Source organism: Pollicipes pollicipes, unplaced genomic scaffold (assembly GCF_011947565.3).
Source record: "Pollicipes pollicipes isolate AB1234 unplaced genomic scaffold, Ppol_2.1 Scaffold_4219;HRSCAF=4965_pilon_pilon_pilon, whole genome shotgun sequence".
NCBI classification, from domain to species: domain Eukaryota; kingdom Metazoa; phylum Arthropoda; class Thecostraca; order Pollicipedomorpha; family Pollicipedidae; genus Pollicipes; species Pollicipes pollicipes.
In genome coordinates, this window is record NW_023596448.1 from 32,120,234 (window position 1) to 32,135,052 (window position 14,819).

General features: G+C 55.7%; 1 protein-coding gene and 1 long non-coding RNA gene across 2 annotated transcripts; one reads left to right on the forward strand and one right to left on the reverse strand.

The window, feature by feature from the left end:
- The first annotated feature begins 3,430 nt into the window (after window positions 1–3,430).
- LOC119095359 (uncharacterized) lies at window positions 3,431–5,825 on the forward strand. Its single transcript, XR_005093867.1, has 3 exons — window positions 3,431–3,576; window positions 4,677–4,771; window positions 5,745–5,825. It is a non-coding gene; the product is annotated as an uncharacterized LOC119095359 (long non-coding RNA).
- A 4,474-nt stretch (window positions 5,826–10,299) lies between these two features.
- LOC119095203 (eosinophil peroxidase-like) lies at window positions 10,300–14,557 on the reverse strand. Its single transcript, XM_037218075.1, has 6 exons — window positions 14,521–14,557; window positions 13,577–13,704; window positions 12,424–12,626; window positions 11,636–11,808; window positions 11,021–11,129; window positions 10,300–10,574 (listed from the first exon to the last, which is right to left on the reverse strand). The coding sequence occupies exons 1-6, from the start codon at window positions 14,555–14,557 to the stop codon at window positions 10,484–10,486; spliced, it is 741 nt and encodes a 246-aa protein (XP_037073970.1). The 3' UTR covers window positions 10,300–10,483.
- Window positions 14,558–14,819: the final 262 nt, after the last annotated feature.

Genomic DNA, 14,819 nt, shown 5'->3' on the forward strand with positions numbered 1-14,819 from the left:
GGGTAATCGACTTTCGCAGATATTGCAAATCGATAGACAGACACGAAGGTCGCAGAGATTACAAATTGATCCTGCCAGGTCAATCTTGTGATGTCTGCGTGTCCTCGCAGCGAGTTGAAAGCCCTGAGTCGAATTCAGATTTCCAGCCATCTCTGTCACGGCTAGAGCCTTCAAAAAGCCACTGAGCTTTTCATACGGTCTAGAGAGCTCCGGTCATCAGAAAGTCCCCGGTGACGCCCCCCCCCCCCCGGTGGCGCCCCCCCCCCCCGGTGATGCCCGTGATATGTAGCGGCCACTGGGCCGCCGAATGAGCTCAGAACGTCACAAAGCCCTCCGTAAGGACAATGGTGTTGCCCTTGGACATGGCCCAGGTGTGTCTCAATGTGGTGGATGTGTCCACGAGACGGCTCGTGGTCCCGTGAAGGAGGGGGAAACGGGGAGACGGTCTGCACCGTCTCCCGTCACCTTGCCACCTCAGGGATCACGAGGCGGCCCAGTGTCCCGATCCGAAACAACATAAAGGAATAAGGGGGGTTGAGTATTCAAACATAATCAAGAGTCAGGCTACGAACTTCTGGCGTTGGCTGGGCTCGAGGCTCGTGAGCGCACCCACCAACCTGGAAGCGTTTCGGACCTCCCGAGTGGCCGTTCATAAAGGGCTGAGACGGCCCAAATTTGTTGGCACGGTCAGGCACGCTTGCGGTGATGACGGCGTCCAAGGAGCCCCGATACGGCCTGCGTGACCCTATCAGGCGTCCATGGAGCCCTGATACGGCCTGCGTGGTCCCATCAGGCGTCCAAGGAGCCCTGATATAACCTGCGTGACCCCATCAGGCGTCCATGGAGCCCTGATACGGCCTGCGTGACCCCATCAGGCGTCCATGGAGCCCTGATATAACCTGCGTGACCCCATCAGGCGTCCATGGAGCCCTGATACGGCCTGCGTGACCCCATCAGGCGTCCATGGAGCCCCGATACGGCCTGCGTGACCCTATAAGGCGTCCAAGGAGCCCTGAGGCGTCCCGGGTGACCCCATCAGGCGTCCAAGGAGCCCGAGACGGCCCGGGTGACCCCATCAGGCGTCCATAGAGCCCCGAGTCTTCAGGGTCACCGTGTGCGTGGTTTGACGCCGGAACCAGGTGACTTCACAGCTCAAAAATTACAGACCTTCAAATGGCGAAGGAACTGGGCCTTTCCAAACATTGGTTTTCAGTTATGTTCTGAAAGTTGCGTCATAACCATTTAAAAATAGAACGTTAAGGCATGTTTGGACATAGATCGTGTGCACTAGAGTCACGGTGACCAGCGGTCTGTGCCAGACCTCTCAGCGTGGTCTCAGTGTGGTCTCTACCTGTTGTTCGGAAGGTGGTAGTTTGGAGAGAGGTACTGAAGACGAGCATTTTCGTTTTCAGGGTCGATATCCGAGGTTCTTGCTAATATAAGGCTTTCGATCTACATTGGCGCTTAATGGCTAGATTTGCAACTTGTCGCAAGCGCATACTTTGCAAAAATTTAGTTTTTTCTTTTTCTCATCCCCCGTACTAGATATGTCCATCGGCAAAGCTGCCTTCGTCTGCGCAGGTTCCGCCTGACTGTTTTAACATGGCATCAGTTTGTGCATTTCCCTCCAGCATCTGCCCCATGTGGAACAAAGTGTTCCTGTGAAGTGAATCAGTGGAAGTGTTCCTGTGAAGTGAGTCAGTGGTACAGTGGTACCACTGACAGTGAGTCAGTGGTAGTCAGTGGTACTTTCGCTTATTTCTCGTCACACCTCGTTTCGCCTTTGCAAATATATCATTTTGTACATACCTATGGAGTGCTTCAAGGGTAAAACGCACCTCTAGTTTGGTGGCAGATCAACGACGCCTCAGTCACTTACATGCGGCTACTCGCGTCTACTGTGCAGGCACTATAACGGAGGCCACGACGTTGCGTAGTTTTCAACGATATACTGTGAAGGTCGGTAACAAATCCAGCCGCCGTCTGCTAGGTGTCTGATGACCCGGCTGTGCTGAGGTCAGCGACCTTCCGGCGCAGCCCGTCAATCTCGCCGCGATTCGGCTACGGTTCGGACGGCGGTGTGGTCCGTTCCGCTTGCTGATCTACGAAACTCCGTTTGCCGATCCGCCGAAGCCCGGTCCGTGTGCGCACTGGACGCAGACAGCGCTTATTAAGCTGGTTAAAACGTGGTCTGTCGAGTCGTCGGCGGGTGCCCGGTTGCCTGTAGTGGTTTGCTGATGGCTGTCAGTACAGCTAAATACGCGTTATACTCCAGGTTTTCACTCTTTTCACGTGTTTTGTTGCGTTGCTCGCCCGTTTTCACGTGTTTTGTTGCGTTGCTCGCCCGTTTTCACATATTTTGTTGCGTTGCTCGCCCGTTTTCCTGTCACGCGTTCGGTCACATCCGCCGTCTCGTGATCTATCAGGATTCCAAAGCCAGTGAAGTACAAGCTATTAGCACCGGCTGCCAATATGCGGCAAGTGCGGTCACGTGGCTGACGCTTGGTGCGCACGTGCGTGCAATACCCAGGAATGTCTGGCTTACGGCACGCGGCCTAATCTACCGGTGGGGAAGAGCACGGCGCCGCCGGTGGGGCGGAGAGTGGTTCTCAAACCATGTCGAAATGTAACATCGCCTGTTCTGTTGCACGAAAATTATAGAGTAGACCTTAAGTACCACGAGTTCAAAGTCAGTTCTTATGTTGAGCTAACGACCGAACGATACACCAGGAGGAGTGATTTAACAACGTTGCGCGGTCAGTCAGTATAAATGCAATATATTAATGCTATTTTACGCTACAACACACTTCACTTCACGCGCTATGAAGTGCGTTGTAGTTCCGCTCCGCAGCTGAGTCCATTTAAGTGTTAGTAAGCAGTGCAATGTCGTTTAACTGCTATCTCCTGGTATAGTGAAGGTCGAAAAACCAGGTCCGAAGGCCTGTTTTTCTTATGCGAAGGACCTGAGGAACTCCCTGTCTCTTTCAGCCCTCCTTTCGCCCCCACCCTCCCCCGCCCAAACCGCGACCGGCTCCGCTCATGTAAAAAACATCCAGTTGGCATCTCCACGAGGAATCTAGCTGTTGATATTTTTTTGAAGATTCTTTTCACCCACTCTTTGAATCTTCGAGGACAACGACCGGCTAAAGTAATAGTGGGTAGCATCGGGCCGATGAGTAATGATTTGGGACTTGCGTATCACCGAATACCATGGCCATTTCGAGAGACTACTTTCGTGTTCAGCATGGGTGCTAGAATTGGTGCATAATTTATTCATCACCAGAGGTAGGAGACAGTGTAACCGATCGAAAACTTGACCAAAAGTATCTATTGCCAGATCATGTTGCTCGGCTCAAAACCACGGAGATGTCAAAAAACTGATTTAACGTTAATGACAGCAACCACGCGCACATTCTCCTATTCCAGACTCGGCGAGCGGCGACGCCAGTGACGACGAGTACGAAGAACCGTCACCAGATGGCAACAGCTGCCTTTCTGCTCTGGTGATTGTGGCGCTGCTGGGCGGCGTCGGTCTCCTCTTTGGCATGATTTCGTTACAAAGTGGCGCGCTGGAAGGTAAGGAATACTTACGGCGCTCCTTTTTGTTTTCCGTACTCTTTCCGATGGGCGTAGAATAACGCGTTATGCAATTTCCGTCGTCGTGGGGAACGGCGGGTTCCGTGGCTCCGCGTTTTCGGTGCTTCATGTTCATGTTCTCTTGTTGTTTGTTGTTCAGTCAGATGCAGTCTTTATTTCGTGCGTGCCTTCGGACAGTGGCGCAGCCACAATTTCGCTCAGGAGGGAGTGGGGTCGAGACGTGGGACCGTTTCAGCCAAGGGACACATTTCGTCGCTACAATGGCCGTACTTTGTATCGGTATTTGTATAAACACTGGCGTAGGGCAATCCTCGCGAACACGTGAATATTACTGCCCGGAGTCATGGCTATCAGGCTGAGGCGTACGCTCAGCCATTCGTGCAAATCTTAATTCACGAATACAGGATAAGGCAAAAATACAATACATTTAAGACGATCGTAGAGCATACATTCAGACCCGACCGTCAGCCAGCAGCTGTCGCTTGACAGCCCGGGCGAAGCACTGACTGGACTGAGACTTGACCTCGTCTGCCGGCCAGTTGTAAGTGGCCGAGGCACGGAACTCAAACCGTCCTCTCCCGGTCTCGGTCCTCAGCATAGGGAGGTGCAGCAGCCTGCCCTGCCTGACCACCTCTTTTTGGGTTCAGGGAATCCTTTTATACTTGTGATCTCATTTTGATGCATCGAGGGCTTGTGCTTGCATTTTGGTAGCCCTGCGACCAACTGAAGCAGAAAAAACAACCTTCGGCACCTCCACGGTGATATTGCCCCCCAAACCCCCCCCCCCCCCGTTGGCTACGCCTCCGCTTGGAAGCGGAAATAAGGACTTTCGTCAGCTAGGCGGTGTATGGATGGGTGGAAATGATGCTAAACATCTGTACGTCTGCGTGCGGCCAACTGTGCCGCCGTGGATGTGACAGAGTTTAACTACGCCAGTAGGCTGTGGCTGCAGCCGGCGCCGCTCCGTCGCGTCGTACGTGCGGTGGCGTCCACCGCGGTCACCGACCCCGCTAAACTCCGCCGCGGCACCCATCCAGCGTCGCCCCGCCGTCGACCGTCGCCGCTTCCGCTGTCGACAGGGTCAGCGCCGTTGCCGCCGGGGCCGTCCGCCCGCCAGGCGCAGGTGGTCCTCGAGCACGGAGACGACTCTACCTCGCAGCCGCCGCCAGTCCCCGTAAGGCGCTCCGCGAGGAGATGGTGGCCCGCGGGAGATGGTGGCCCGCGGGGAGATGGTGACCTGCGGGGAGATTGGCCAGCGGGGAGATGGTGGCCCCGGGGAGATGGTGGCCCGCGGGAAGATGGTGGCCCGCGGGGGATGGTGACCTGCGGGGAGATGGTGGCCCGCGGGAGATGGTGGTCCGCGGAGAGATAGCGGCCCGCGGGGAGATGGTGACTCGCGGGAGATGGTGGCCAGCGGGGAGATGATGACCTGCGGGAGATGGTGGCCCGCGGGGAGATGGTGGTCCGCGGGAGATGGTGGCCCGCGGGAGATGGTGACCCGGGGGAGCATCGCCCGCACTCAGGCACCTGTGGAGCGGTCCCGGATCAGCCGCACTGACCTGTGTGACAAATCTGGCTCACCGCACGTCTCTCTTTGGCTGGACGGTCCCTCGCGGGGCTTGCTTGTATTTTGTGCGAAATTGTTTGCGCTTGATGAGCTTGAGCGTGCTTCGTTACCTGATTGAAATGTGTGAAGCCGCCATCGTGGCTGTCCCTGCGGCCTGTATCACGATTTGAAGACCCTTTATTGTAACTTCTCGCTACGGTCGTAGTAGTTCTGCTGCTGGTGCCATCTAGTGATTCCGCTAGCTGGCGCCACCTGTGACGTTAGCATGGCTCGCTGGAGCTGGGCTTGATGTCCGCGTGTTTTACCGGCAGCCATTTTCTGGCGCCTCCAGCATTATGGCCCGGTAGTGCATCACAAGCCGTGCTTTCAAGTCTGTGTCTTTGGCAGCGTGACTTCTTCTGATGTTAGTTAATAGCGTCCATGACGTCTGTTCAGTGACGTCACGTGACGTCTGTTCAGTGACGTCACCTGAGGAGCCGCCTGGCGGATGCCTGCCGTGCCGCACCAACCGGGGAGTCGCCTAACCTCACGTAACCGCCTTACCTCAGTGGCGCCTCACTAACGGCAGCTGTGTCCGCAGGCGGACGGCGGCCCGGCACCGCCCGAGAGCTCGGCGTCGGCTGTCTCCTCCTCCGAGTCCGGACAGGCTGAGCCGGCGGCGCCCGGCGGGCCGGCACCGGACGCCGCGGGCGGCGCCGCCTACACGGCGACCAGTGCGGAGCCGGCCGCGGCGCGCCCGCCGCCGCCGCCGCCGCCGCTGCCGGAGCAGATGGGGCCGTTCCAGCTGGAGGGCTCCGAGCCGACGGTGGCCGAGGCTGAGCAGCAGCAGGTAAACCCCCGAGTCGCCGCGCAGGTCACCGCGCGGGCGTGCCGGCGCGCTGCAGTGGGACAGGGCCTGGAGTTGGGCCTATTCTGGCAAGAAGGTACTCGGGCTAAAAGAGCAGCTTGCTCCTTTTATTCCTTTTCTGTGGTTTTCGGTCTGATTGTGGTTCTGTATTTATATTCACTTATGGGCGTTTTATAAGCCAAAGTTCCGAAATTTTGTCCTCGATGACAGTGTGTGTTGAGGGTTACATCCCCTTCTTGAGTAGTATGTTGTCCCTACTCTGAGGTATACATTCAGCGTCGCTAGCCGTTGAGGGGTGTAGGAAGACGTGAAGGTAGCGGCCAGCCCTCTGACGCCATCTCACTTGCGATGGTGCCATCTCACTCTGAATCCATCTCTCTTGCGCCACCTAACCCCGCGCTACGCAGCCCGCGCAGCAGGTGGAGCAGAAGCAGGTGCGCGTGCGGCAGCTGGTGCGGCAGCACACGCACGCCGACGGCAGCATCACAGAGGAGATCATCTCCGAGCAGATACTGCAGGTGAGGGATGCGTCGCATCGGACGGCACCCCCTCCCCCTCCCCCTCCTCCCCTTGGACGTGTACCGCAAACAAGCCATCGCCAGAGGGCATCGGCTGCGCTTTGCGAAGCGGCTGCGTCAGAGTCGAAGGTGCATAGACGGGTGTGCAGGCAGTAGAATATCTGTTATTCTCGAGCCCTGATTGAGCGGAGTCTGGTCGAATATGAGATGCGTGAATTTGTACCGTCCTTGGCGTGCAGAAACAACCACGGTGTGTGACGCCGTGGCCTATATCATGATTGAAGGACACATACTTTGGTTTTGTCTGACAGTCCCGTGTCATTTTGACTAGGGACATGTAGGTTTTCAGGCGGTGGAGTCACGTATGCCAGTGCCGAAGCGTTCACAGCGTAGCCACGCACGCCAATCAATGAACAGCTATGCATCATGCCAGTGCGGAAACTCCGTTTAAAGGTGGTGTTGGACTAAGGGCTGCGGCTCTGTTGATATGTATTCATATATACATACATATATATATATATATATATATATATATATATATATATATATATATATTATTCACGCCACTGCGGGCGGGTCGACAATTTGTACGTGGAATGACAGTCAGACTGTTGGTCGGACATGCTTCCTTACATTGATCAACGTTGCCGACAAGCTGTGTATATTTTGCAGGAAGGAGACGAGGGCTACGATCAGCTGGGGAAAGGTAGGTACCATGAGGCCCCATATTTGGTTTAAATGCCCCCGGCGGGATCGCTGAAAGTGAATGAGATTGGGTAACAAAAGTGTCACCACCGGTGCGGATTGGGGCCCATGGCTTTTGCTGGGGAATCTGTGGGATCTGGGGATCTGGGGAATCTGGGGAATATGGGGAATCTGGGGAATCGCAGCGTTGACACCTCCTGCACCCATGCGCATGCATGCACTGTGTATTGACGTGCAAACGCTGCAGATATGAGTTAACACACTGCACATGGTGTCAGTTTATATTGTACCTTAGCTCTTTGGAATTTACTAAACATTAGTTCAGCTTTATTGGAACTGTAGCGTTAAGCATGCACACATGGAGGATTTGGCTCACTGCCAGGCTGTCGCAGCACGCTCCGAACGTATCGCTATCGATAATTTTTGTTCACACACGGGCTTTAGAAGGTTAAGGGGCAGTACACAAGGCGCCATGAATCCCGCTTTTGCAGAACTTCAACATTCACGCCATGTTTTTGCATGCCGAGAGAGGATCTGAAAACGGGCTCGCCCCTTTTGACGTTCGTAAGTTCCGCCACTGCGCAGAAACGAGACGAAACGAAACCAGGCCAACTGATTGGTCGCCTGACCGGGTGGGCTGCGCCTTTCAGAGCCCGTGGTGGTGTCTGAGGACGTACAGATGACGACCGCCGGCGGGTATAGGGTACCAAACCCAAGGACCGGGGGACCACCCCTCCCGGACCGTGGCGGACCACGTGGACCGCGTGGACCACGTGGACCAGGCGCGAGCCAGACCGCCGCCCGTCTGAGACCACGTGTGCCGGGAGACGGGTCAGCTGCCGGTGAGGTGTCAGTGACCGTCCTCAACCTGCGCGGGGCGCCCTGCGCCGGCCCGAGAGCAGCCGCGGATCGTGCGGCACCCGAGTGGATTGCCGTGATCTCTGCCAGGCGTGGGCCGACTCGGCTCGCGCTGCTGCCAAAGCGTTTTGCGACGGAACTTGGGAGCGCGTGACACCGGGAGCTGCGGCTGGCGCTGGCTGCACGCTCGGAGGCCATCGTCAGCAATCCCATGAGCGGTGCGTTAGTGTGACGGGCTGCCTCGCCTTGCAGACGCCTTGTGACATTTCCCAGAGACGATTACGGAGGCGCTTTGACGATGTTGCGTGACTATGCAATTCGGAGAACGTTCTCTTATTTCATCGTAATATGTTTCGTACTTTGATTGCATCGGTCTCAAAACGCAAAACGACCGCGAGGTTGGTGGGTTGAGAACCGGCGCGGCTCGCGCTGGTTATGTTACTTTGTCAGATTATCTGTTCATGCGTCTGCAATATGACAGAACAGGGTATAGGGTACCGGAACACGTGAACGAAATATATCGTCCGCCATTCGTCACCGATGCGTATTTGTCTGCGAAGCTGCAGATCCAAATGTGAACTGCACCGTTTGCAAACAGAACCGCCAGTCCGCGAAATTGTGCACACTGATTTGATGCGTTTCCGTTTGCCATATTTACGGATTGAGGGTATGTATCCTATCGAAACGATGATTAAAGTATCGGTTTAAAGTGTGTGAATGACTTCTGCAGCCGACAGTGGAGACTCGCTGGACTTTGGGTAATACCAATGCGCCGGTAATCTCGTTAAGATACTGATTTGATCCTCGCACTCAGTCAACACATTTATTCCGCTATATTGCGCGGCAGTATTTTATCCTGCATAGCTCCACTTCGGACAGGGAAACATTGCATATAATCTATCGCGTTCGGGAAGTATATTTACACTATTCACAACAGGACAGCGGAAAAGAACAGGCGTCAAATTTACAAGCTTTCCTTCCCCCACTCGTCACATCCGGAACAGAAATAAAAAGTGATTCACTCTTAGCAGCACCGGACACCCAAGTCACCAGCTAATTCCCATGGAAACCATCACTGACACGAACAGCGATTCGGAAACAGGTCAGAGGGTGCCGCAGCACACAGAAAACGCACCGTTGAGCTTGAAAACAGTCCATCCACGCAGACCATACGCGACATTTACCGACTTCACAGTCACTCCGTGTCTTCCTGCTGCACCCGCGGGTGTAAATGTGCCCCAAATCGTAAGTCGAAGACGTTTTACACTCCTTTGTGCTTGTAAACACGAGCAAAATGATTTCAGCTAATGGACGCCATCAATTTTGAGAATGTGTCGTAAGACACGTGTCGTATTTGTCTAGAAGAACCCTCCCAGTTACCTGTTTTGCATCTCATACTGTGAGACGACGAACGACATTTCTTCCTGATAGACACCCACAGCCTACGCACTTTGGGGCGACGGTGCACCGAGGAGCCCCTCTCTTTACAGGGGCGCGGCCTCTGTGCCCTCACCACCGCACGGATGCACGGACGGTTCAGAGTGACCACATCGTCCATCTATCCTCTGAAAGACGGCATGTGTCTGTACAATTAAATACGCTCCGGGTATGTACATGCGGGCGGCAACGCGGGCTGTGCTTCACTCCTGCCCTTGAGATGCGCGGTAACTCTGTTCTTTACTAGCTCCTCGTGACTTTAGGTTGATAGGTTTTAGGTAAGCTGATGGAGTTTTTATGTTTGACAAACAGCCATAAAAGCTCGTAAGCTTAATCTGACGGATGTATGGCTATGCGGACGCCAAACGACGAACCAAATTTCGTTTCGGCCTGGTGATAACGTCCATGAATTAGGCCTATCACAATGACTTCAGTTCGGAAAGGCCGCTTTAGGAACGGCACACTCAACTCTAAGCGTCATAAAAGAGAACAAACTGAACGTCCAAAACTCTGCAAAAACCATGCTAGCAAACACCTTTACTGTTTCGTTGAAAGCAAGTTGCCATAGCTTTAGATGGTTCATATCTCAGCTGAACCCATCGTAGGCTGTTTACCACCTACCGACGCCGGCGGCTGGGGCAACGAAAAGGAGAAAGAAACTCAGACTAGTCCAATCGTGCTTCGTTCCTGTGCCGTAACATTTGAGTCCTCTGTATCGATGCTCCCCCCCCTCCCCCCTCCCCCACCTCCGCCGACTTAGACACCTCCGCACGATCACTCGTGCCTCCTCCAGAACTGAGCCTCGCTCGGGTCGACCCCAACAGCTAGATCGGCACAGCCGGGCCCGTCGCGTGAGAACGCACCGCTCCGGCCTGCCGGCAGCGGCAGCGCGTGACCCGCGACTCCTACGGTCTTGCCGGGGGGCCTGCCGCGACGGCCGCCGCCCTGGCCGGTCTACTTCCGCTGGTGCACGCCGGCGCCGGCTACGTCCCTCCAGAGCGAGAGGTCCAGCCGCGGCAGGGTGGCGCACGAGACCACCGGGTTACTGGAACGACAGAGCGGGGGGGGGGGGGGGCGTGTCACACGCGCATGCGCACTGGGCAACGGCGCTCATATGAAACTGGTGAACTCCAGACCGCATCGAATTTCGGTGCCTATTCTTATGTGATCAGGAAGGGTAGTGGGAACTTTTTCTTCGTTGTTTCTTCTGTTGCCTTCCTGTCGTGGACGTTTTTGCTCACTTCGCGAATGACAGCCGACATTAACTGCCTTGATCCACTCGGTTACGTTGCGTGGACACTACCCGATCCATCTCCAGCCAGTGCTCACGGGCTCGACGAGTGAAGCCCGGTAAGATACACAAACCTGCCGCCGGTACTCGCATATCGGTATCGGGGAGCACCATCAGGTACACCTGCGGCTTCTCGATCCTGTCTGAGTTCTGGACGCGGGAAGCCCGATAAGATACACAAACCTGCTGCCGGCACTCACATCTTGGGGTCGGGGAGCACCATCAGGTACACCTGCAGCTTCTCGATGCCGTCCGAGTTGTCGCAGATGATGTTACTCAGCTTCACCTGATGAATTGCGTCAATTTGTTCTGCAAAGAGCGCAGGCGTCAGCACCACGAGTTTGGGATTGGCGTGCCAGTGTGCTGTGCTGCAGTACAATCACGGACCCAACTAATGGCGGCACCGAAGTACCGAACAAAGCGGCTGAAAGAACCGCGACTTGTACTGCCGGGTTGCATAGCAGGAACAGGCCGTCATACGAGAAACAGGACGAGAGTACCAGTGCCGAAAGAGAAACAAGAATGCCAGACGAGAAACGAGGGAAGAGTCGGACGGACCAAGGTGCGTGCGTTACGTTCTCCGGTTATCTTCAGTAACCCGTTATAACTGGCGTGAGAGAATGTCACGCTGCTATCGGTAACAGCACACGCGTTATCGGAACACCTCTTAGCTGACACGGCGCCTCGCGAGAGATCAAAACAGCCCAGCCTTCTCCCCCCTCAGCCCCGCAGCCGAAGCTGTCACCGGCGGGCCGCTCTGGCGCTGCCCCCCCCCCCCCCCCCTCCCTTCGCCTGCGGGCCGGGCGTTGTTGTACCCGGCGTGAAGGAGCTGGGCAAGCCCTGGTTCTCAAACCAGAAGCGGTCGCCCTCCTTCAGCACGCGGAACTGCTGCTCGGCGATGAGGCAGGCCAGCGTGGGGCCGACCATGGAGCCATCCAGCGGCTTCTCGGAGACGACGCCAGACCAGAGGTCCATGTCGTCCGGGTGCCTGTCGGTGGAGGGCACGTCACCACGGCTGGCGCGACTGCCGCGCGCTGGCGGACAGGCCGGGTACTACCGACGCGTCAGGTGGCGGACAGAGCGTGTCACAGGCTGCCGAGAGCTGCCAGGGGATCGGACATGTTGTTGAAGAGAACAAAGGGCTGTTTTCAGAGGCAAGTACATGGTGTCGAACGGTTCCATGGGCTCTTTCCAGAGGTTAGTTGCGTCTTCGAAGAGCACAAAGGGTTTGTTTCGATAGGCTAGTACGCGTTGTGTTGGACGGTACCAAGGGCTGCCAGGTGCTGCCCTGCCGCCAGATTGGGCGCCAGCGCGACCATCATTAGACCTGGACGGCGGCGGAACACTGACAAGTTCTCTCAGCCGTGATGGGTGGTAGAAATAGACGGCCGAAGGCAGGAAACTGGCATAGAATGTGAAATGTGGAATGGAATGTGGGATGGAATTGAGTGTGGATTAGCGAGCACGCGCGCTGGTGAGACCTATCGGAAGTTCCGGGTCCACCAGCGTTTAGCGTGTCAGGCCCTCATGCACCGGAACACGAACGGCCATCGCGCCACCCAGCACACACGCACCGTCGAGGCCGCCCGCCAGGTCCTCTCACCCGTAAACGTCGCTGTAGGCGGAGGCCGTGTTGTTGCTCATGACGGTATTCAGCTCGAAGAAGTCGGTGACGCGCGGCAGGCCGCAGAACTCGCGGAAGCCGTTGTAGCTGGGCAGGCCGTGCTCGCGGCCTCGCTGCATGTTGATCGCCGCTAGATCCATTCCGAACCGGTGCTCGGGCATTTGGAACAGGTGGTTCGTGACCTGTCGACGTACGGTGGCACGGGCTAGGGCTGGGCCGACGAAGTTAACGGTGGTGGAACGCCTGAACGCATCACATGAATGCGATCGCGATAACGTTTACTGAAGTGATTAAATGCATTATAAAGATAGACTCTTACTCTTAGGGGATATCTAAGGTTGCAACGTAAGTTATTAACGTTCATCGTATATGTCATATCGGCTGTTTTATCTGAGTCTCAAACGGACTTTATCCGACCCGAACAGTCGGAAATACGCAAATATATCATTTCCATAATGCCCTGCTCCGTACGCCAACATGAATCGTAACTTCAAGGGCTTTGGTCCATCTTTGAAAATGGTTTCAGTTAGTTTATTTTTCTACCATTCGTATTCGTTCGACTCAAAATACGAGAAATAAAGTAGGTTGAAAGCTTTTTGGAATCAGGGTAATTCCACAAACAAAACTATGCATGAATTAATTAAAATTATCACCAAATCACATCCACACACGTGACTCAGTAATTATTGTGGAGTACATCCGGCATGCTGGCACAATTCCGACAGGTTTTTGTGCAACCTCGCCCCACAACAGCCGACGGACGTCTTGCAGCGCCACATCGCTCCGTTTGGTTTTTGCCATGGGTGGGTTGAGAGCCATGTTTTCCATCAGTGACACAGAGAGCGGGTCAGCTTCCCTTCCGCCTGACAAAAGGCCCGCCGGTCCCACAGCGCCACGCGCTGCCCGATGAATGGCCGGTACATTTTGCGGGGGGCCAGGCCGGTTCTTGTCCATGGCTGGAACCGGCCCGACCTGCTCCGCGTTCATACAGCCGTGCTCGTGAAACCGCGCGACGCGCCGTCGCTCGGGGAACAGCCTCGCGACGCTGCTCTTACGTCCTGCTGGTGACGTCACCTGACGCCCTGCCCCCTCTGACGTCGCACCCGCCTGTCACCCTCGGCGCGGCACTCACCTCCTGCGTGACGGCGTCGTCCATGGCCTGCGCGAGCTGGTTGATGAGGCCCATGGTGTACTGGTCCACGAAGCCGCCCTTGTACATGTCGTACGGTTGACGGAGCAGCTCGCTCAACCGGCGGGCGTCTGACGTCGGGTCAGGGGTCAGGGGTCAGGGGGTCAGGATCGGGGTCACAGTTGTCATGCACGGATGACGTACGGTACACGGCAGCCTGTTATAGTACATGAGTGACTGGCTGTGTAGCTCGGTGGAAGAAATGTCCCAGCCAACTGCAGATGGCTGGGTATTCTCGGGTCACGGGCCCTCGGTCCGCATGCGCACCGGGCGTAGAGCGAAAGGCACGACGCACGCGCGGATCCGGCGGTTTGAGAATCACAAACTGAGCTGCGCGCCAGCGGCGGCAGGTGACCAAGGCTTTGGCAAGAGGATGAGGCCATCAGGGGGCCATTCAGGCATTTAGGAGACCACCAGGGTTAGCAGATGGTAACTCAAAATCGTCATTAGGTGACTGGACTTGAACGGCGGCCATTTCATCCGTTGCCCTTCACTCACTACACGGTCCTGTCAGATCAATGATAGGGCAGGTCAATTATAAGTCGTGTCAGAGACACGATCTGTGGTAGGTAGGCTGCAAGATAACAAACGATCGTCGCGAACGAAAGCCGTGCACGTCAGCACGCGCTGTGACAGCACTTCCACCGTCACGGTCCGGGCAGCGCCGGCGACCTTCGTGCAGTAACCGTTATGTCACTCGCGCGGTCCACCTGGCGCATTAGCAAGTGCACGCAATAGCGCCATTGACGTTCCGCTAGCGAATCGAGCAGGATACGCCTTCCAGAATGCGCCGTTTTCAATCTGTTCCTTCTGCCTGTGTCTGACTGTGTGTGTTTACGAGTGAGACCTGTGGTTAAGCGGACATAACCACGCGGGTGTTTGCATACTTGCGGCGACGGCGTTACTGAAAGCGTGAAGAGACATTACGACATTGGTTATGAGAGCGATGATGCGAGCGAGGGAGATGAAAAAAGAAAGCAGCAGCAGCAGGGAGAGAAAGGAAGAGCGGAGCAAAGGAGATGAGAGGCAGATGGGGATAATGGGACGACAGAAAAGAGAAGATAGAAGCGGAGGGAGGAGGACAGAAGAGACAGGGAGTGAGGAAACGTAGAGAGAGAGAGAGAGAGAGAGAGAGAGAGAGAGAGCTCTCTCTCTCTCTCTCTCTCTCTCTCTCTCTCTCTCTCTC

Excerpts from the sequence above, each read along its gene's own strand:
- LOC119095203 (XM_037218075.1), bottom strand. The coding sequence starts at position 14,557 with ATGTCTCTTCACGCTTTCAGTAACGCCGTCGCCGCAA. Across the intron at positions 13,705-14,520 it reads CAGTAACGCCGTCGCCGCAA|ACGCCCGCCGGTTGAGCGAG; the intron begins GTATGCAAACAC and ends ACCCGACGTCAG. Across the intron at positions 10,575-11,020 it reads GTGCTCCCCGACCCCAAGAT|TAACCCGGTGGTCTCGTGCG; the intron begins GTGAGTGCCGGC and ends CTGTCGTTCCAG.